Here is a 23,078-nt window from a genome sequence, read left to right on the forward strand (position 1 = left end):
TCAGACCACCAAAACTATATCATTTTTCCCGACTCCGCAAAACACCATATATCATAATTAATTAAATCTAATTAAATTTATATTATCTATAATTGATAATTAATAGCAAAAATATTTTTCTAAAATTATATTTGAGGTCCGAATAAAATTATACTGAGCCAAAATTTTAAAATTTCGCGCATCTAGAAAACACCGGGGTCCGAAAGCCGGTCCTACCAGTGGTATCAGAATTTGAATCTGGCATTGCCTATGCGAAGCTCGAATTGCAGGGAGCCGAAAACACAAGAGTTTCAGTCAGAAACTCGCCGAAAACACAAGAGTTTCAGTCAGAAACTCGCCGAAAGACACTGGATTGGGGCCGGAAAGGCACTGCTCCAGCAAAGCTCCTTTGAGGCTGCCGGCATAGGAAAACGGCGGGGGAGGCTTGTTTTAGGGGTTTGTGGTGGTGAGGGACCCGAATCTGGTATCTTACGGCCAAAAGGTGGACAACAGCTCATTTCGGTGAGGAGGCTTCTCCTGTGGGAGGAAAGGGGAAAGAAAGGTGGCGAAAGCGGCGCAGTGGGAGGGGAAAAGGGTAGTCAGTGTTGGGGAGAAAAGGGGGAGGGAAAAGAGGAGGAGAGGAAGAAAGGGTGGGGGGGGAAGGAGAGGAAAGAAAAAGGGAAAAATATCTAATTTATTATTATTATTATTATTATTATTATTATTATTATTATTATTATTATTTTGTTTCTTTTATCTTGGGTATCACATTCTATCCCCTTTAGAAAAAAATTCAACCTGGAATTTTATAAGAAATACGGCTTACCTCGACTGGAATAAATGAGGGTAACGACTCCTCATTTCTTGCTCGGTCTCCGAGGTACACTCTTCTGATGAATGGTTCTGCCACAACACATTAACCATCGGTATAGCTTTAGAGCATAGTTGGCAAACTTGAGTATCCACGATCATGACTAGCTACTCCTCGTAAGTCAAATCTTCACTTATTTCTACATATTCAGGTTGCAACACATGCGAAGGGTTCGAAATGTACTTCCTTAATATTGATATATGAAATATCGGATGCACATGCGAGGAATTTGGCGGCAAGTCCAGCTTATATGCCACCTCTCCAATCCTGTCTATAATCTCAAAGGGTCCCACATATCGAAGGGCTAATTTTCCTTTTTCAAAGAGACCCATGGAATTTGATGGGACATTTGAGGACCTTTTGGACTTCCTTGACGAGGTCGAGAAGAGAGCATCCAACTTACACTGTTCGGCACTAGGGACTGGGTAGGCTTAAGACCACCAAGTCCCGTGGTAAGCTTTTCTTGCCAAACCGCATCATCCCAAGCATAGGGGACACCTTCAAGAACACATATTTCCAAACACTAAACCCCACATGCTTCTACTTCGAGTTCGCATAACTTTTCTTCCTATTGAAGGTTGTCTTTAGTCGCTCGTGGATAATAGAAATCTTTTCTGAAGTGATCTGAACTAACTCTAGTCCTGCTAATTTCCATTCGCCAACCTCTTCCCAATACACAGGAGATATGCACTTTTGGCCATACAATGCCTCAGAAGGTGCCATCTCAATGCTCACATGGTAGCTGTTGTTATACACTAATTCAATCAACTGTAAGTACTAATCCCACTGACCACCAAAATCTATCACGCACATCTGAAGCATGTCCTCTAAAGTCTGAATTGTCCTCTCTGATTGTCCGTCGGTCCGGGGGTGAAAAGTTGTACTGAAGTCCAATCTGGTACCAAGCTCTTCTTGTAGCTTTCTCCAAAATCTTAAAGTGAACTGCAGTCCTTTGTCAGACACTATGGAAATAGGAACCCGTGAAGACTGACAATTCTCTTATGATACACTCGTGCATACTTAGCCACAGAATAAGTAGTCTTCACCAGAAAGAAGTGCACTGACTTAGTCAATTAGTCCACAATTACCCAAATAGAATCATAACCAGCCAAAGTCTTAGGTAAACCTGATATAAAATCCATAGTAATTCTTTCCCATTTCCACTCTGGTATGGGAAGCGGTTGCAATAATCCTGATGGCTTCTGATGCTCTAATTTGACATGCTGACATGTCAGACACTTGGAGACAAACTCCTCCACATCACTTTTCATTCCACTCCACCAATAATTTCCTTTCAAATCATAATACATCTTGGTAGAGCCCGGATGCACGCTATAAGCTGTACATTGAGCCTCTTCTAAAATCTCATTTTTGAGATTATCTACATCGGGAACATACAGTCTAGTACCTATCCTGAGACTACTATCATCATCTATAATAAAATCATTAGCTCGACCCTACTGCACTTCTTCCAAGATTTTTCATATTTGTGGATCCTAATTCTGAGCTAACCTGATTCTGTCAACAAGTATAGACCTAACTCTGGAATGTGCTAACAATGCTCCCGATTCCAATACCTCCATCTGCAACCCTTGGTCATACAGTTCGTGCAATTCTCTAGTCAGGGGTCTTTTCTTTGCACTGATTTGAGCAAGACTACCTACTGACTTCCTGCTCAAGGCATCTGCCACGATATCCGTTTTATCTGGATGGAAGAGAATATTATAGTCATAATCTTTCAGAAGCTCCAACCATCTCCTCTGTCTCAGATTCAATTCCTATTGCTAAAAAATATACTTCAAGCTTTTATGGTCCGTATATATCTCACACGTCTCACCATAGAGATAGTGCCTCCAGATCTTTAAAGCAAAGATTACTGCTGCCATCTCCAAATCATGAGTAGGGTAATTCTGTTCATGCTTCTTCAATTGTCTGGAAGCATAAGCCATTACCTTACCATTCTAATCAGGAAGCAACCCAAACCCACTCTGGAAGCGTCACAATATACCGTGAATCCACCAGTCCCAAAGGGTAAGGTCAACACCAGAGCTGAAGTCAAACAGTCTTTCAGCTTCTGGAAACTTCTTTCACATGCATCAGTCCACTAGAACCTGATGTTCTTCTGAGTCAACTTAGTCAAAGGTGTTGCTATCCTTGAAAAGTCATGCATGAATCGACAGTAGTAGCCTGCCAATCCTAGAAACCTACGCACCTCAATCACCGTGGTCGGTCTCTGCTAGTCACTCACCACCTCCACTTTCTTGGGATCCACTGGAATACCCTCTCTAGAATAACGTGTCCTAGACAAGCAAAGCTTTCTAACCAAAACTCACACTTGGAGAACTTAGCATATAATTGATGTTCCCTCAACGTCTGAAGTATCATCATCAAATGCCACACGTGCTCCTCTTCGCTTCAGGAGTACACTAAGATATCATCGATGAATACATGATAAAATGATCTAAGAACTACGTGAACACCCGATTCATCAAATCCATGAAGGCTGCAGGAGCATTAGTGAGTCCAAATGACATTACCAGGAATTCATAATGCCATATCGTGTACTGAACACCGTCTTCAAAACGTCTCCCTCACACATCCTGAACTGGTGATATCCCGATCGTAAATCAATCTTAGAGAAGCATGCGACTCCTTGAACCTGATCAAATAGATCATCGATGCGAGGAAGCAGATACCGGTTACGAATTGTCATTTTATTCAACTACTAGTAATCAATACAGAGGCGTAAAGTATTGTCCTTCTTCTTCACAAACAGAACAGGAGCACCCTACGAGACGTACTGAGTCTAATAAAACCCTTATCTAAGAGGTCATGTAACTGCTCCTTTAACTACCTTAACTCAGCTGGTGCCATTAGGTAGGGCGACAAGGAAATAGGTATCATAACTGGTACCACGTTGATGCAGAATTCTATCTCTCTATTAGGTGGCAACCCTAGTCTTTTTTTCTCTGCCATCGTCAGTCCCCTAGCTAAATCCTCGTAGGGTCATCTCCATCCGCCTGGCCATGTTAGTCACTTATAGGAAGCTGCTCCTCCTAGACTGAACCAGGGAGACAAACTCTGGACCAAGTCCTGATATATACTTGTTATTTTTCTGCTCCTCTGTCCCCACAGTATAGGGCGCATACCTACTCAGCTATACAAATTGTCTAGTGTACTCTGCCACTGATAGGTCTCCCTTAATCAGCCTCTCAAATCTCTCTCTATACTCCTGCCTCATGTTGAAAGGGATGAAGTACTCATCAAACCTGTCCTTAAACTGGCTCCACGATAATCCATCTAAAAATAGGCGAATATAGTCTCTAAACCATCAAGATGGCCGGATTTTCTTTGAAGAGGATAGCATCTTATTGTAAGTTCTTCATATCTATCTATATACTCATTATAATGCAATTAATATTCAGATTTAATTAATTCGATGATTGAGCACTCGTTGATATTTGAAGTTCTTGCACCAAAAAGGAACTGATCGCACATCCTCATATAGACTGTGCACATCTAAGAAAGAAAAAGGAAATGGTAACTAAAAATGATGCAAAAACATTACTAATTTGGTGGTTGGACACTTTTTCTTTTTTGTTTTTCACTTTCTTTCTTTCTTTATTATTGTTACTATTATTATTATTATTATTATTATTATTATTATTATTATTATTTAATTTTTTACTTTGAAAATAATATTTAGATAAAAATAAATAAAAAAAGATAATCAATATGAATTAATTAAGTTGGAGAACGAGAATATTATTGTAACTATAAATATAAATAGAAGAGGAAAAGAAAAGGAAAAATAACAAGAGCCAAGACTTATTATCACATCCTAGAAAACTTCTGAAGTCTAAAGTTGGATCGGCTCTGTGTTAGGTTAATAGTTTAGTTAAATGGTTTAATAATTAGAATATTGAGTTGCCAATTTTTTATAACATGTATTAGTCTAATATTGAATGCTTTAGACATGTTATTATTTCGGTGAATTAAACCACTATAATAAGTGACTAATTTGCTGCCACATTTAAAGTTAAGTGACTATAATTAAAAATATATATATATGACCAAAATAAAATTTAATATAAAGTTAAGTGACTATTAATATAATTATCCCCTATAAATAAAAATTTCTCTAATGAAAGGCATAATCATGAACCAAACAAGAATTAATGATATTATCAAGATAACATTTTCTTCTTTTTTAGGAAGTGGTGGTAACCTAAACTAAATCAAAAAACCAACCTTAACAATTTCTATTTCTTTGAAAAATGTTACTAATTAAATTATAATTCATAACTCCAAAATATATCATATTAATTATATTATAACATTAATTATAAAAATCTAATTAATAAATTTATTTATAACTTTATTGGAATAACCTTATTCTATAAGGTGTGGTTGAGAATTTAATGGTTGATTGAGCCCTAAAAATGTTCAGCCAAAATTTTGATATACATTCAATATGTTTTATTAACATGTTTAATTTTATTTTTTTGTCATCAATTGGCCTCTATTAATTTAAGAGATAAAATTATTTTATTAAGATAAAATTGTAGGGGAAATAGTAATTTATTTCTTTCTTTCACATTTTTATTTATTTTGATATATACGCTTAATATCTAATTAAATTTCTCTAATGGACCAACAAGAATTGATGGTATTATCAAGATAATCTTTTCTTCTTTTCTACGCAGTGGTGGTAACCTAAACTAAATCAAATCACCAACCTTAACAAAAAAATATTTTGTTTTGCTTCATTTGATCCATATGATAGGGTTGTGTAGTCATGGGACCTAAATGTTGATAGGTCTAACTGGAATCCTCTCAGGTCAAAAGTAAAGGTTACAATGCTTCCATGTGGTATAATTAATAAGTGTGAACACGGTTGCTGATAACTATAGAAAGGAATTATCTATTTTAATTATTTATTTCCACTTAAGTGATGTATATTTATTAATTTTAAGGAATTAATTATATATTTTTATTACTAAAACGTAAAATAAAATATTTATATATATGTTAGTCACCTTTTCGTTGCTGCGGTATATGCACCTACTGTGCGCAAGAATTAACCAATTCTATACCAGTATACCAATGCGAATAAATCTGTGTGCTTGTACATGTTATGTTTTTAAATCTACATAGAACTTACAACTTGCATTAGAAAACATTGGAACGAGTTGTAGAAATAGTTGGACTTAGGTTATCCGTCGCCACCCACCACCCACCCTCTGAAATACTCTTTAAAGAAAATGGTCAAGCCTATTAGTAGCAACTCTTATTTGACACACAAACAATTAAAGAAAAAATTGTCACATTCTCTGTGCTTGAGACTTTATATTTCCTAAACAAGACCTGAAAAAGACGAGGCAAAAACCCCGAATACAAAGAAGAGAAGCAACAGAATCAGTTTAGTCACATAAAAAAGCAGCAGCTAGCAGCAAACCACACATTTCAGCTCACCAAATCATACCAATTGAACCAAAAACTGCACGCCAAGAAAAATACAGAGCATTATTATTCCCTCCCTTATAACACATGTTCACAACCTATAACCAACCATACTACATGCAGAATACACCTACGTTCCTATCATCCCAACACCATGATCAATCCTAGCAAAAACTTCACTTCCCTGTCCTCCTCTTCTTCAGATGACCTTACCGGAAACTTCATTTCCCGGCGACTCATTTTCTTTTTCTTTCATGATATTCAAGTTTTAGAACTTTTCCTTGCTCTTTTTGTTTTCATCTCCATACATTCTCTAAGGCAGAAGAAACGTTATGGTCTACCAGTATGGCCGGTTCTAGGCATGCTACCTTCCATGATTTTCGCTCTTCAAAGCAACTTGTACGAGTGGATCTCTGATGTACTCTGCCGTCAAAATGGAACATTTAGATTCAGAGGACCATGGTTTAGCAGCCTCAATTGTGTAGTGACTGCGGATCCTAGAAACCTAGAGCATCTTCTCAAGAGCAAGTTCTCTAATTTCCCAAAAGGGCAATACTTCCGCGACACGGTACGTGATCTTCTCGGGGATGGGATATTTAATGCAGATGATGAGATGTGGCAAAGGCAAAGGAAGACAGCAAGTATTGAGTTCCATTCAACTAAGTTCAGGCAACTAACTACCAAATCATTGCTTGAACTTGTACATTCTAGGCTCTTACCAGTCCTGGAAAATGCAGTAAACAACTCAATAACCATTGATCTGCAAGATATTCTATTAAGGCTAACATTTGACAACGTATGCATGATAGCCTTTGGGGTTGATCCAGGATGTTTGAATTTGGATCTGCCTGAAATACCATTCGCTAGAGCCTTTGAGGATGCAACAGAGGCAACGGTGCTGCGCTTTGTTACACCAACATGTATATGGAAAGCCATGAAATATCTTGATTTAGGAGCAGAAAAGAAGCTAAAAGGATCAATAAAAGCAGTAGATGAGTTTGCTGAAAAAGTGATAAGGACAAGGAAGAAAGAAATGTCATCTACGACAAGCGATGATGATAAGAAGCACGGATCAGATATTCTGACAGTGTTTATGAGGTTAAAGGATGAGAATGGAAAACCATTTTCGGACAAGTTTTTGAGGGATATATGCGTAAACTTCATTCTTGCTGGTAGGGATACTTCTTCTGTTGCATTAAGTTGGTTTTTCTGGCTTCTTGACAAGCATCCTAAAGTGGAAGAGAAAATTCTTGCTGAAATATACAAGATTGTTAAGCAGAGATCAGAAGATCCTTTTGATCCAAAGAGTCCATTGATGTTTAGACCGGAGGAAGTCAAGAAGATGGAGTATTTGCAAGCTGCATTATCTGAGGCATTGAGGTTGTATCCTTCCGTGCCAGTGGATCACAAAGAGGTACGTACGCACACATGACTATAGCCTGACAAGGTTCTTAATTATATTGCATGTTTATCATTTCTATCCCTTGTAATCTTTTCCAATTGCACACTTGCCAAGAGAGGCACTTTCTCCTACGCCAAGTCAATAATAAGTTTCCAGTAGGCACGAGCATATGTTTATCTCATAGGAATTGTTACTTAGAAATTGTCTTAATTATGAGTTGGTTCTTAATCTTAATTATGAGTCATATACACAGGACCCTCAGTTTCTGCTTCAGTTACATTTGTTAACAATTGTTTGGTCAGTTTCTTGGTTTTACTTAACCAAGTCTTCGAGAGTGTCTTGGGTTTGGAAATCATAAACTATATCGAAGAAAGAAATTAGAGGTTCCATTAATAGGTGAAGACCTGAGCCTAATTTGACATCAGGTCAAATTCTATGGCATTTACTTTACATAATCACCAAGGAATGTTATTCTTTTACCCTTTTATATTCTAAAATATTTTTTTTTTTAAGGAATTATTTTTTTAATTAAAAAAAATCTCTGCCTATAAATAAAGTTGAGACAGCGATTATAACATGTTAATAATTTTGACATATAGGCATAGTAAGATGTGTAATTGTTATGTTTATTTATAATTAATTTATTACCTAATAAGTTCCCTTTCTAATTAAATAATGATTCAAATAATAAAAATAATATTTTTAATTATATTTTTAATTTTATATTAATTATAAATCATATATGATGATTACTAATCTTAAAAAGCAGTATATTAATTATATATAAATTTAATAAATTAAGAAAACTTTTTTAACTTGTGTATTTAATTTAATTAGGAAGTATTTATTTTGACGTGTAATTTTAATGTTTATTATGTAATTAATACATTAATTTTATTTTCATAATTGAATGATGACTAGAAAATACCATTTTAATTATATTTTTATTATTATATTAATTACAATACATTAATTTCCTAATTATACAGTAGTTTCTAATCCTAATATTTGTAGTATTAAGTTTATATAATTAATTTATCAATTAATAAATAATTTAAGATATTATTTCTTAAAATGTAAATAATTATAAAATATTTACAATTTCTAATTATTATTTTTATAAATTCATTTTATATTGTTGTTCGTAATCAAAGTAAAAGCAAGTAACCAAGCAACGTGAAGAGAAACACCTAGTTATTAAATGTTTTCTATAAAATAATATTTTATATTATTATTTATAAATTACAATAATAACATCAGATAAACAAGTAAATATTAACTATTTACATTAATATTGAGAAAATATATATATATAAATATGCAAATAGGTAAAACCAACATGCCCAAGGAATGAAAGCAGAATCTCATTCACATGTTCATACTGCTTTCAAATCTAGAATTTCAACCGTCTGATGTTGCAGGTGATCGAGGATGACATATTTCCAGACGGGACTAGACTGAAGCAAGGAACAAAAGTGATATATGCAATATATGCAATGGGAAGAATGGAGGCAATATGGGGAAAGGACTGCAGGGAGTTCAAGCCAGAGAGGTGGCTAAGGGATGGCAGATATATGAGTGAATCTGCATACAAATTCACAGCCTTTAATGGCGGCCCCCGGCTATGCTTAGGCAAAGATTTTGCTTACTATCAAATGAAATTTGCTGCTGCTTCTATCATATATCGCTACCATGTGAAGGTGGCGAAAGATCATAGCGTCGTGCCAAAGCTTGCCTTGACCATGTACATGAAACATGGTCTCAAGGTCAATCTATTCAAGCGAGATGATTCTGAGATCTCTAGGATTAAATAAATTGATATATTAAGAACACATAGAATGTTTGTCAATAATTGTGATTTCTTTCTTTTTTCTTTTTTTTCTTTTGCCTTTTGGACTGTTTTTATAGACTACATAGTACAAAAGTATTATTGAAAAAAAAAAAGGGTAGAGTGGGAGCTAGACCTGAATAACGAAATTGATAGCAGTTGAATTTGTTGGAGATGTTTTCTGCTCATCTATACAATTATTCTGTGGTGTGTTCTTCATGATTCATATGACAAAATAAATTACATGAAAACTTGCACTTTTTTCAAATATTCTTTTTCAAACCATAAGCCTACACTTCTGTTGAGGGTGTGTGTGTGTGTGTGTTTTTGTGTATCATCTATCAACTGTGATGTCAATAAATACTGAAACTGGGACCAAAGTTATGAAAAGATGACTTGCAACTGTGGAGATGCTATCTTAAAGAAATTCTCATGGTTTCCAGAAGGAAAAACACAAATAAGACATTGTACATGAACTTGAATAATTCATCACCATAATGGGCACTCATACATCTATTAGCACATACTGACTACTCATTCGATCAGGATAGCCTTCCTTTCCAAAACTTACTTATGGCTCAAATCAACTTAGCCTTAACACCAAATAAATTAGGGTAGTTGGCATAGCTGGGACACTTACAAATATACACGAAGCACTTTTCCAGCTTCAGCAGTAGATTCTGTTCTCTATGTTCTTAAGTAGCCTACTGGAACAAGGCCACTGCAAATAGCCGAGTACAACATCAGAGACGGCAAAGACTATATTTTGTTTATTAATCGGCCATCTTAAAGGTAGATTTGGAGTATCAAATAAAATATAGACCTCATACTACAGTGAGTGATAATGAATTAAATAAAAGACTTCAACTTTTTTCCTCATAAACATGTCTTAACTATCTATACCAAATCGACAGCTATAAACTGACGATAAAAGTATACCTCATTCAAGCTTGCCCATCCCATTCTTCATAGAACTCCTTCAAAAAGTCCTTCATGAACTTGTGCCTCCTTTCAGCTCTCTTCTGTCCAGCCTGAAAAAATTCATCAATGCTAAAACCCCCAATTGTTGTTAAATTTTAAGATGAATCATTGGTGTGAATATGTATTTTATGCACACCTAATATATATTAGGCACAGCCAGACCAATAGAAATTAAAACCTTAAGAAATTAGGCAAAGCCATACCATAGATATTAAACCAAGACTCAGTACCTTTGTTTTCATCAAATCCTTCAATTTAAGAAGTTTCTCGTGAAAATGATTCACAGTAGTCTGCTCTTCTTTCTTCATATACTGTTCCTTGGACAAATCTGCACGAGGAAAAATGGCCGGATCATGAAGCACTCTGTTCCTACTTCCACCAAAAGTAAAGCAGCGAGCAATTCCTGAAATTCCACAAATTAATGCTCATGTTATGGCGTGCAACCATGTGTGAATACATGCAAGCACTTTACTATGTATGAAACATAGCCATTAAATGCTCTTGTATCAAAGGAAAGTGATCTTTGAGTTATTGCACTCCCTAATTGCAGAGGTTACCAACTGCTCCAATTGCATCAAGACGATCAGCATCTTGCACAACCCCGAATTCTGGAGAAAATCCACCACTAGCATTCCCTGTTAGTTCCTCTTTAAAACCTGAAAAGCAGAAAATTCATCTAGAACAGTTTCTATTAGCAATATTAATATGGAACACAAAAAAGTACAAATAACTGAGAAAGTGTGACAACATCAGGATCAGGAAGAGTCTGCCTTTCGATACTATTTTCTTTCACGCCCTGAGCTAACTGATTTACCTGCTTCCTTCAAAGCAAAGATCAGATTCGTTCACTGCTAAACAAGAGTTCCGAGTCGATTTGGTCTCAATCCTTTCTTCTCGCCATCTCCGTTGGCAAGTCAAGTCTCATCCCTAGCTTGGCTACTTTACTATAGGAACTAGGCTATGATTCGATCCCGAAAGAGTGAAGATCAGGATTTGATGCTCTTTCAATCTCTCTCATAAACCAATTCACCGTAGATCGTTGATTCCCTTGCTTTCTGGCAATGATTCTTGCCTGGACCCCATTTTAATAAAATTAAGCTTTTTCCACCGCTTTTGTCTTCCTTTGGTTTTGGGCTTGGGATCAAAGCATTTACGTAAGACTTGGAGTTCGACTTGGTCCTTTGCTCTACGGGCTCTAATTCAACTCCCTGCATTGCAATTGCAGCTTGTGCCTTCCCCCGGAAAGAAAAAATGCTTTGAATAGCGTAGTTTCGATCTTTTGGAAAGACTCTCTCCGTACTGACCTTCACTGAACAAAGTGAACCGTCGACTTGAGCACTCATAGCTATCGACTCAAACGAATCTGAATGTTGTCCACGTGAAAGCTCAAAGCTAATGTGGCGTAATAAAGATATTTTTTATGAGCAAGTTGAGTTGCATGGTGACCTAGTTGTGGTAATTTTATGTGGGACTGAGAAATGCTCAAAGCACGTGAGTGTGAAAGGCAACTTAGGCCATGCAAACCAGTACGTGAGGAGAGGTTTATTGGATGGGACTTTCCTCCCATGGAGGAGCAGGTGGAACATAAGGCTGAAAAAGGGAGGTGCAGAAGTTGAAGGAGTTGAGGGAGTTGAAAACTTCCAGAGCAGCCAACTCAGCTCTTATTTTTTTCTACTAAGTGCTCCGCAATGGGTCGCGGTCTCAAAATGGAAATTTTTTGCTTTTCTACTTTAAGATAGCGCAAAAGGTATTTTAGGGTCGCTATGCTCGCATCCCCCGACTCAAAATGGAAGTGGTCTCGTGCGATCTTATGGCGCGGCCATCATTAAGTCGAGTCTGCCTGCGGTTAAAGAATCGCCCATGGATCACAAGTGCCGTGTGATCCCAACCGCGCTGATGCGGCTTAACCCTCGTTTATCCACAGATGCTACTTTGAAACAACTTGGAGGGGAACGCATCCCTTATAAGGGGAATATAAGTGGAAGCTGCATGAGCACTTTAACCAAGGAATGTAGGTCATAGCTAAATAAAAGGAGCATTACTTCGAACCAACAAGTTTTGAGTAGCTCTAACTTGTCGCTATCTCAATCACTGAATTCAATTTTTTTGATTGAGATAGCGAGCTAGCCGACTCTTGAAACTAATTCATAGGTGAATCAAAACCTTTCTTTAAAACCAAAACATCATAACTTGATGTCAATTTGAACATGAAAAGGAAAAGGCAAATATAAAAATCATGAAATTGGCAAACCTCATGAGAAATCTATAAGGACATTTTAACCAAAGTCTACAGTGATGGTGGTAGAAACACGTAATGATTAAATTTGTGGCTTAGGTAGGCTAAATATTCAAAACTCAACTGCGAATTTTCACTTATGGATATCAGCAGCAAAATGAATGTTCAACTAAATCTTTGCAAGCACAGAACAACAAGTGAGAAATATAAACTCAAAGGAGATTGTAGACAAAATAAATAGCATCAGAGTAGTTTACCCATTCCCTTGATGATTGCTAAGATCTTCTTCTTCTTGATTTCTTCAATACCCTCTCCATCCAGAAAATTCTCAACAATTTTCTCTTCAGATGGATCTCTACACGTCAACAGAGAAGCTCAAACAATAAGGCAATCAAAATGGAATAGATTCAAGAAGAAAAAAATCCTTTCTGAAGAAAAGAAAAGGAAACAAAGATTGCAATATGTAAAGTACCATATAAATAGCGTTACACTTAACTTTTACGGTTTAAGGATGTAAAAGAACGGATTAAAATGCGGTATTGATATAACTAATTAGAGAGTTTTATATCAATTTACAACATATGCATGTCACATAAGGTCAAAGTTGCACAGAGTAGCCCATAAATTAAAATCGAGCAGAGATACATAATTTGGAGACACAAAACTAACTTTAGGGGCATAATTTTGGATTAAACATTATAAAGTATATTTTTAGCATTATAGCAATGAAAATAATGACAATGTGTTGAAATTCTATCTCCGCCGAGCCTGACTATCTTAGGACTAAGATGACTTTAATGAAACTATATTGTAACTGTAAAAACATAAAATATATTTTGCTAGCAAACAACAATGAGTACTAGGTCTAGCATCATTTTGAACAATATTTTGAAAAAGAAAAAATAATAAGAGTACAAGGCAAAACAGAAATTGTTTCCAGCAGTTAAGAAAGAATACCAGACCTTAAGTATTTGTAGTCACCTGCAACAAAAATGAAAAGGAAATATAATCTGTTATAAACAAATAACATGTAACAGTACGCTAAAGAGTATAGGATTTAGAACAACAATAAATAGATTTATAAATGTGTGTTTCTCTTATTTCCCATACTCATTCTAGTATCAAGTAGAGTCTATAAGTAATTTCATAATTAGATTTGATTCCAAATACTTGAAAAGTTCCATCCAAAGATACCGAAAAGCAAAAACTTATGCATAAATAAAAGCAGGTCAAATTTGGAACCTCAGTTCAGGCCTTAGCATTCATTCTACACATAACCATTAATACATTTGCTACCATTAAGGAATTTTTGAACTTCCTTAAAGTTAGGTGTGTGCACGTCAGCAAGTAGAAGTGGACAGAGGGTGACCTATATCATGAAGAAGAGCAGCAAGCTCTACCTGTCACAAAAACATCACAAAGCATATAGATAAACATCAATATATAATCATTATGTGGTCTACTGTTTAATTAAATAATAACAATAAATAAGTTGGCGAAGTTTCATTGTCAAATGCAACTAGGTTATGTATCTGCTATCGCAGAATTGGGGAATAGAAATTACTTATCTACTCCAGTTGTATCTCCCGTATGAGAAATAATACTAACATAAAGAAATTTACTAGAAATAAGAACCCAGTAAATGAAGCCTGGTTAAGGCATCATCTCATGGACAACTGAATACCCAGAAAGCCAAAGCTGAGAATTTTCACAAATGGGCATTATTATAAATAATTTTAGATGACAAAAATCCCAATCAATTATAAGAAAGAAGAGTAACGAATGTATGCCCCAAAAGCAAACCATGAAATGAAGCAGCAAAGTAATGTACAATATGAATTATTGCATTATAAATTTTGGAAAAAAAAAAAAGTAAAATGGCAAAAGTTCCAAAGAGTAAAGTAAAAGAGTAGTGGGTTTACGATTTCCATGGAATCAGGATTAGAAGAGAGGCCTTCCTCACGGGCGAGGGAGAGAGCAAGGTCCCGGACCCTCCACACGTGCCATGTATCATGCGATGCGTCGTTTCCTTTCATAGTTTTCTTCACTAATTTCTCTGCCCTCTTAACTGTCTCTGTATTCGCCATATGTGCTTTCTCTATTTTGATTAAGAGGCAGAGGCTCCGACAGCTTTATTTTGTTTGAATAGTCCAATAGAAGTCATTCATGGAGATACATATTCTTTTTATCAAAGCGCAAAAGAAGCAGCAAAACTATTCTTGAACTACCTTATTAATATCTATCAAAACACTCTTTTTTAAACCCTAAACTTACTTCCATCATTACTTTAGTTGAAAACTTTCATCTCTAATCAACTCATGGGTGGTGGTTTTGGCAAGACACTAACTAATTATGGAGATTATGGAGAATGAAAGTCGCTACTTTCCTATTTCACCGAGACATTTTTATAAATAAGTGATATTTTTTTATTCTATAAAAAATTTTAAAAAAAAAAATCTGAAAATTAATTCTTATTTATGTATATTTGTCTTTAATTTTATTATGTAATAAATTATTTTCTATAAATGTAACATTTATATATTATATTTAATGCCCAATTAAGTCATCTTAAATTTAATAAAGCCTAATTTAACCTAACTAAACATAGCAAAGCCAACTAGGTCTATATTGATTTTAAAATTTAAACTTAATTACCATTAATTTATCAAATGGACTACAATTTTCATACTTTTTCCAATTTTAAAACTTATGTCTATATGTCTAATTTTAATTAGACAATCATAAGCTATATATTTAGTATCCATCCCAAATAAGGCAAAAAAGATATAGAGCATAAAGTAAATCTAGCTATTACAACCCTCTTATAACTATAAAATGAAAGAAAAAACACTTAAAACTAGTTAGAATACATAAAATCGCACAAAACTTGAAAAATTAGCCTACAAAAGCACACAACTGATCGGTCTAGGGCTTAGAGCCGATAGGCTCAACGCAAAGTCGAATTGACTCTGAGAGGTTTAGCAGGTTTGTCAGCATCCCTTTTCCGAATCTAGATATCGAGAGAAATACGGAAAATTTTGTGATAAAAATTACTACCTTTTCGGATCTCAGGAGACGATGGACGAGTGAATCCAAGATTAGGGTTCAGGTTAATCCAGCTAGAATTCTCTTTTCTAAAATCAATTTGGACTCAATTGTCAAGACAAATAAAGTTTAAGGATCAAAATGAGATATTTTATAAATTCAGGGATCTCATTATAAGTTTTTCTTAATCTTTCCTTGCGTGGAGTCGATCGGCTCTGTGTTCGCTCTATACACTGTGGATTGGGACTTTTCATTTTGACGTCATTTTTCTTAACGATTTTACGTCCAAATACAGATTCTAAAAGGTTTTTTTACGATAATTTTTATTTTTAATGATAATTATTTAAATTTTAAAATTAAAAATTAGATATTTATCAACTTATTCTTTAAAAATAATTAAGACTACCATTTTCTTTAGGATTTTCCTTTGAAACCCTACCTCTATAGATAGAAAAAAATATAGGGTTAGGGGGGATGACAACAAGAATCAATAGTGAATACACTCAAAGAATACTTAGAGAAAAAAGCTAGAGAGAAAAGGGAGAAAATTATTGTCATTCTTTAGTAGATAAAAAGACTTAAGAAACATTAAGAAAGAAGCCCACTCAAGAAAGAATCTTTTCTTTGAAAACTTTTTTTAATCGACAGAAGATTTTTAACCTCACATCGAGCACTAAATTTCCAACTAGTCTTTGACTCAACTACATCCTTATCACCGAGACTCATAGAACCATCAACTACGGTGATAACTTGAAGATTCCTCAGAATATGCATCAATCATCATCCTAAACCGTTTTTTGGTTCTTTTTTTAATTATTCTTTGTTGTCTTTCTAGAAACATGATTAAGGTTATTGTTATAATTTATAATTAATATGATTAGATTAAGGTTTCTTGCTGATCTGCATGTTACTAGTTAATTGAGTTTTGAATTCTGATAGTAAGAACACTGGGGTTTCAAATATGATAATATTGCAAATTAGAGTTTTTAAATATGATTAGACACATACATATAGGATTAATGATTAGATTTATATTTTCATTATGATTTAGTAATTAAATATGTTTAATAGGATTGCATGATTAATTTACCATTTTTTATTTATCATACTTTTAGTTTCTAGCCTTTTTATTAGTTTTTTTAGGATTTTTGATCAATCAATTGACTTTTATTTTTTTATTTTATCTCTTTCATATCTAATTAATTTTTACTTTGTGTATGTGAAATTCGGCTCTAGGGATGTGAGGAATACACTGACGAATAAAAAAACCTGCATGGAACCCTCGAATCGATCGGCTCCATGCTGAGCCAATTGGCTCTGCATTGAGCTAATCGACTGTGTAATATTTTGTCCCAAATTTTTAGCTTTGGTCGAGTTTGATGTATTTTATTTACTGTATTAGATTTTTAGGTCTTTTTCCTTTACAATTTTAGTTGTAGGTCGGGTTGTAATAGTTAGGTTTATTTTCTACATCTTTTTTTTTTTGCTTACTGTATGATTAAATATATGTTATATGATTGATTAATCAAAACGGGCCACGTAGATTTGGGGTTAAAATTGGACTAAACATGAACATTATAGTCCAATAGGCTAATCAACATTAACTAGGTCTAAACTCCAAAATTAAAATAGAACTTAGTGGGCCTTGACATATTTTAGTTAGGATTGGACTTTATTAGAATTAGGTTCACAAAGAACGGGCATTGTCATAATAAGTAGTCCATTAGGTCTAAAGGTTGAAAGTCAAGAGCATAATGTGTAATTAGGCTAGACTAAGTGGGCTATATACATAATTAATCAGTAAATTATGCTAACAACTCCAATATGGACTAGGCTTGAATAAAAAAAGCTAGACTTAGGTGAATTATGTGTATTATTTGGTATACCTATATATGAACTATTTGTGTTTATAGGGAATAATTTGTTAAATAATAAAATTAAAGACTAATATACATAAATAAGGAAATTAACTTCTGGATCCATCTCTGGATTTTGTGGCATAAGCTTCTTTATGGATCTGAGAAACATCACTCATTAATAAAAGTGTCCCGGTGATTACTCGATGGTGACTCCCATCTCTGTGCTAGTCTCAGTGACTAGTTAGCGTATTCTGATTAGGTTGAAAAGCCTTACAGTGCCATAATCGCTAAAGACACTTGGGTGTGCGCCCGAAACCGTCGCTCATAAGGTCCTTTTCATGATTTTCTCTAGTTTTTACTCCTAGTGGCTGATTTTTACATGCAAAAGAAATAAGAAAATAATTAAGAACATGTGAAACTAAATTGAAAGTGTTGAAAAGAGGAAAACAAAGACAAACTCCACTTCAACATCATCCAGATAGTTGTTCTTGAGGATTGGATTGAAGATTCAAAGTAAAGAAGAAAAAGATCTTGAGCTGCAGAAATTGGATTCAGAGTTATTCAAGAGGGCATAACATTTCACAATTTGAGAAAAGGGTGTTCATATTCTTTTTGATTCTTGTTTACTTTGTATTCGATTATTGTAGTAGTTAATCATGAACGTGTGTAACTAATTCTATTAAATCTATTTAGGGGTGATCTTTAGCCATGCTAGGCTTGTTTTGTGCTTAATTAATTGGATTGTTGATTTAAAATTGTAGTTTTTATTTAAGTATAATAAAATCTATTATCTCTTCTTCATTGTTGAATCAATTTGAGAACTCTTTTGTAATTGAGAAATTCAATTGAGTTTGGACAACTGCTTGTGTGATTAAGTGATTTGCATCTTAGAGATAAGTGTAATAACTTACTAGAATATGAACTAGACATTCTTATTAGTGGTAATTTAGAGATTAATGCTATTCTAAAATCAATTGTTAGGAAGAGATTCCAACTTTAGATCTTTAGGATTAGGAATTGGTTAACTCGAGAGAAAGGTCAATTCATTAAAAAATTATCTACAGATCACAATTTTAATCAATCAATTCATAATTTATTATTTTTAAGCCGGCTAGCTAAAAGGATCCCTAATTGGGTTAACTCATCTCATTGTCTTTGCCAAACTTTCGTTCTCTTTATTAAAATTTAGTTTTCATTTGCATTCTCATTCATTTTTAATTAATAATTTTCGCCTCCTTTTGATCGGTTAGATAATAGGAATAATATAGTAGCAGTAGCTTCTCAGTTTCCGTGGGATACGACATTGATACTGTCACGACCCCACCCGTGGGCCCGTGACCGGTACTAGGGAATGGGTAGGCTTAAGGCCACCGAAACCTGTAGTAAGCCTGACACTCACTAACTTAAACAAATCTCATCTCAAATTAATATTATTAAAGCCACAATTTATCTTAACAACTACGCTCTACATAAATACTTCGGTCTGCCAGAAAAACTAGGCGAGACCTGAAACTCAGAAAATTTACAACTGATACATCTTCTATTACTACTGCGGAGAATCTAAGATTTACCAATTTACATACCAAATCAAATACATCACCCGATGATGAAGGAGTCAGTTATCAATAAGAGTCGGAGGACTAATAACAATGAATCAAAATAAGAAAATGAGATCGCTACCCCGAGAGTGAGTTAAAATCAAATAATCTGGGAACTATTGCATTCTTCTCAGAAAACATAGATTTTTCAAATCAGTATATCAAATCATGCACATAAATACCAATCATACTATAATCATACCCTATTACTTTCTTCACAGAAAATATTGATCATTCGAATCAATATATCAATCATGCACGTAAATACAATCCATATTATAATCATACCATAATAAATAAATAAATGAATAAATAAAAAAATATATTTTTACTTTTACGGGACGAGTGGCTCAGTAGAACCCTAACCCCAAATTCTAACAGCCATTTTGGCTCTCTTAATCCAATAAGCCTGTCACCCCGAGAGCAATGCTCGACCAGGGACCTTACCTCCAGTCTGGTCACTTAAGTATCCAAATAAGAAATCTAGTAGCCATTCGATTCTCTTAATCCAATAAGACTGGCGCCCCGAGAGCAATGCTCGACCAGGGACCTTATCTCCGGCAATTTACACAAATCAGCCCAGAGAGCCATGCTCGACCAGGGCAAACCCATGAAAATCTTATTACATGTCCATGATCATTACCGGTGCGCACGCGGTCCTGATGTAACCCATCAGGCGGCATGTTCTACAAGCCACGTTTCCCAAGACACAATCATCCATTTAATAAATATCATTGTATAATGAAGCCATTCAACCATATCAAAATAACAATTAACAATTAAGAGTAAGACATCATGTAACTCGTGAGGAAAAATAATAACGTTTGTATTATTATAACATTACTATAATAATACTTATATTATCTTCAATAATTAATAATCCAGTAAAATTATTTATGTTGAGATATTAATAACCATGTTAAACATAAACTTCCAAAATAGCATATTAAAATCAGACTTAGCAATAGTGCAATGATTAAATGACTTTAACTCATAGGTTTGGCGACCTCCTAGCTCTGCTCCGGTGCCTCGGTAGGAGCGAGCGGAACGAACTGACAATCTAGTCACGAAAAACAATTTATCAAAACGATGAAACAATTACAATAGATCCTAGGTCTAGATTCCTAGACTGACTGTCTAAGAATCTCGACTCAGAACTACCAAAATTCAGTGAACCTCCCTACAACACGAACATTACCCCCGTAAAACGGGTCCAGGACCTGCCGGAAAACACTCCAAATATCCAACAATTAAAACAACGGAGTCGGGTCCCCAAACTTCACTATTTCCCGACTCACACAAAGACAAAATACGACTATGGCAGCCAATCGACAGACAAATATTTTGACTCACAAAAATCATCAAATACTCAATATAATCCAATAGACACAATTAAACCAAGAATTTCTAAAATTAACGGGCCAAAGATAATTACCGAGACGCTCGATCGCTCGATCGACTTGCCTCCGGCAGTCAGATCGACGATCCGAACACACCATCGGACTCACAACGACGCTACCGATGACGATCCCCGCCCGATTTTCCGATCCGACACCCGATCATCCGGAGAGATTTGCGGACGATCTCGACCATCGATTCGCAAACGAAGCCCGATCGCCACGAAACTGGTGCCATTCGCGAAGCTTGAAGCGGAGAGAGTCGGGATATGCCCTCCGATCGTCCATCCTCCGGCCGGATCTCACGGAAAAACCCAAAAACCCTACCGCCACCATTTTCTCTCTCCACCGTGAATCTCCGATTCCGGCCACGCCAAAACAAAGCCGAGGGCCGCGAGGAGTCGATCGGCACTAAGATCAATGTACCACCGACGCCGGAACGCCATGACGGCAAGGAAGCTTCGACCATTTTCCTCCTCGCACGAGAGCCGCTGTCGTCACCGGTGTCTTGACGCCTGCATCACGGCCACCACAAGAGTCGCCCGACGACGACGCCACCGCAGCTCCTCCTTCTTCTACTCTCTCTTCTCTCTTCCTTCCCCGATCCTTCTTTTCTTTCTTTCAATATCGACATTAGGCCCCCGAACTTTTCCTTATTACAACTTGGTCCCTCAACTTTCTTAATTACTTACAATCTCATCCCGCAGAATTCCAATTTGACCCCCAAACTTCTTTTTAGCCTTCAATTAAGCCCCTAACTATTTAATTTGGGCCAAATCCGAATTATTGAAAATACACAATTACAAAAATACCCCTGACCGACATATTTATTTACAAAAATACCAAGCTCACAAATTTAAAATTATACTTTTAATCCTTATTCCAAAATAGATTTCCAATTTAGTCCTAACACACAATTAAATTAAATAATCAATTTCCAACTTAAAATTTAATACTACTAATCAATTATAATACCAATTTTCCCAAAATTCTTTTATAAACATCCTTCACAATTCTACCATAATTTTCCAATATATAATTTTACTTATATAAATATGCATTTGGGAAAATTTTGAATAACCAAAATATAATCATTTCTCAAATAGTTTACTTGAATAATTTCTTAAAATTTCAAACTAATTGGGTATAGAAAATAACTCATTTATTAAATATATAAAAATTCCGGGTGTTACATTCTCCCCCCCTTAAAAAAATTTGACCTCGAATTTTAAAAGAAAAGGGGCTTCACTTACGACTGAAACTAATTAGGAACCTCTCATCTCCAACCCGGCTTCTCGGAAACTTTCCTCGGCAGAAACAAACCACAAGACTCATCGACAAAACCCTTAAATAAAACTGGCGAACCTGAAAATCCGCGATCCTCACTTACTACTCCTCGGAAACCAAATCTTCACTTGCTTCCACACACTAAGGGTCCAACACGAGCAAAGGATCGAAAATACACTTCCTCAACTCAGACTTACAAACAACTGGATTTAACCTCAGAGAACATTACTAATACTTGGTGGCAAGTCCATCTTACATGCCACCTCACTAACCTGCCGATAAAACTAAAGGTTCCACACAAGAAAGGCCAATTCTGATCCTGCCAAAAATCCACTCACCAAATTTCCTTCCTAATGACGTGCCCCTTGCACGTACAGAAAAATCCTTAACATCTACATCACATCATCCTCGATATAACATCCATCTGATCGCATCAACCGACACATACCATCCTGACACAAGATTCCTCCTTGACTGAAATCCAAAAGCGTCCTTTATTATCTAACATGAGGCCTACAGCTCCACATACTCACTCTCTCAACAACTCAACTCGTCATCCAGAGAATTCTCAAGCTAACACTATTTACTTTGAAAAATTACATCTTTACTTACTTTATAATCATCACTGATAAAAGCTTTATTATCTTGAAAAACACTTTTACAAAATCGTAAAATCTCTAGTCATTTTTCTTTATATAAAATTCTACAATATCGCGCGCCAGGGTGATGATGCCCCCTATCACCAAGGGTTGCAATGCATGATGTATGATGCATGTCCTAAAATGAATTTATGCATGCCTAACAGTGAAATGCCATAATGCATTCTTACGGGACTGGGCGCAATATTGTATTTTAAAACACTTGTTCTACTTAGAAAAATAAATAATGTTCGTTTAAGTTTCTCTGGATTCTGAGCGTCCGAAAATACTCCTGCCATCTTTCTTAAGCTTCTTACAACCACAAAACTCAACCATAATAGCTGACATCCGCTCGACTTCCCAGGCACTACCTTCGGCGCTACTAAAAAAGACGATGCCTGATGCGATGACGAGGCAGTCCATGACACGACTGCAACCACGCTCTACACTAAAACTGACTACGGTGCCCATCATCGAAACAACAATCAAAGCTT

General features: G+C 35.5%; 2 protein-coding genes across 2 annotated transcripts; one reads left to right on the forward strand and one right to left on the reverse strand.

The window, feature by feature from the left end:
- Window positions 1–6,070: 6,070 nt before the first annotated feature.
- Window positions 6,071–9,707, forward strand: LOC8271886 (cytochrome P450 86B1). The gene is made up of 2 exons (XM_025158182.2): window positions 6,071–7,727; window positions 9,137–9,707. The coding sequence occupies exons 1-2, from the start codon at window positions 6,468–6,470 to the stop codon at window positions 9,527–9,529; spliced, it is 1,653 nt and encodes a 550-aa protein (XP_025013950.2). The 5' UTR covers window positions 6,071–6,467; the 3' UTR covers window positions 9,530–9,707.
- A 217-nt stretch (window positions 9,708–9,924) lies between these two features.
- LOC8271885 (uncharacterized protein YpgQ) lies at window positions 9,925–15,118 on the reverse strand. The gene is made up of 8 exons (XM_002523728.4): window positions 14,683–15,118; window positions 14,130–14,160; window positions 13,723–13,741; window positions 13,018–13,115; window positions 11,082–11,180; window positions 10,755–10,927; window positions 10,483–10,574; window positions 9,925–10,264 (listed from the first exon to the last, which is right to left on the reverse strand). The coding sequence occupies exons 1-7, from the start codon at window positions 14,845–14,847 to the stop codon at window positions 10,488–10,490; spliced, it is 672 nt and encodes a 223-aa protein (XP_002523774.1). The 5' UTR covers window positions 14,848–15,118; the 3' UTR covers window positions 9,925–10,264; window positions 10,483–10,487.
- Between the last annotated feature and the right edge of the window lie 7,960 nt (window positions 15,119–23,078).

This window comes from Ricinus communis, chromosome 8 (assembly GCF_019578655.1).
Source record: "Ricinus communis isolate WT05 ecotype wild-type chromosome 8, ASM1957865v1, whole genome shotgun sequence".
Taxonomy (NCBI): domain Eukaryota; kingdom Viridiplantae; phylum Streptophyta; class Magnoliopsida; order Malpighiales; family Euphorbiaceae; genus Ricinus; species Ricinus communis.

What these genes read in the sequence shown, in the direction of transcription:
- LOC8271886 (XM_025158182.2), top strand. Translation starts at nt 6,468, where the DNA reads ATGATCAATCCTAGCAAAAACTTCACTTCCCTGTCCTCCTCTTCTTCA. An exon ending in TGCCAGTGGATCACAAAGAG is followed by an intron (nt 7,728 to 9,136) that starts GTACGTACGCAC and finishes CTGATGTTGCAG; the next exon opens with GTGATCGAGGATGACATATT.
- LOC8271885 (XM_002523728.4), bottom strand. Translation starts at nt 14,847, where the DNA reads ATGGCGAATACAGAGACAGTTAAGAGGGCAGAGAAATTAGTGAAGAAA. An exon ending in ATCCTGATTCCATGGAAATC is followed by an intron (nt 14,161 to 14,682) that starts GTAAACCCACTA and finishes TTTTTGTGACAG; the next exon opens with GTAGAGCTTGCTGCTCTTCT. An exon ending in TGATGCAATTGGAGCAGTTG is followed by an intron (nt 10,928 to 11,081) that starts GTAACCTCTGCA and finishes GTGGAATTTCAG; the next exon opens with GAATTGCTCGCTGCTTTACT.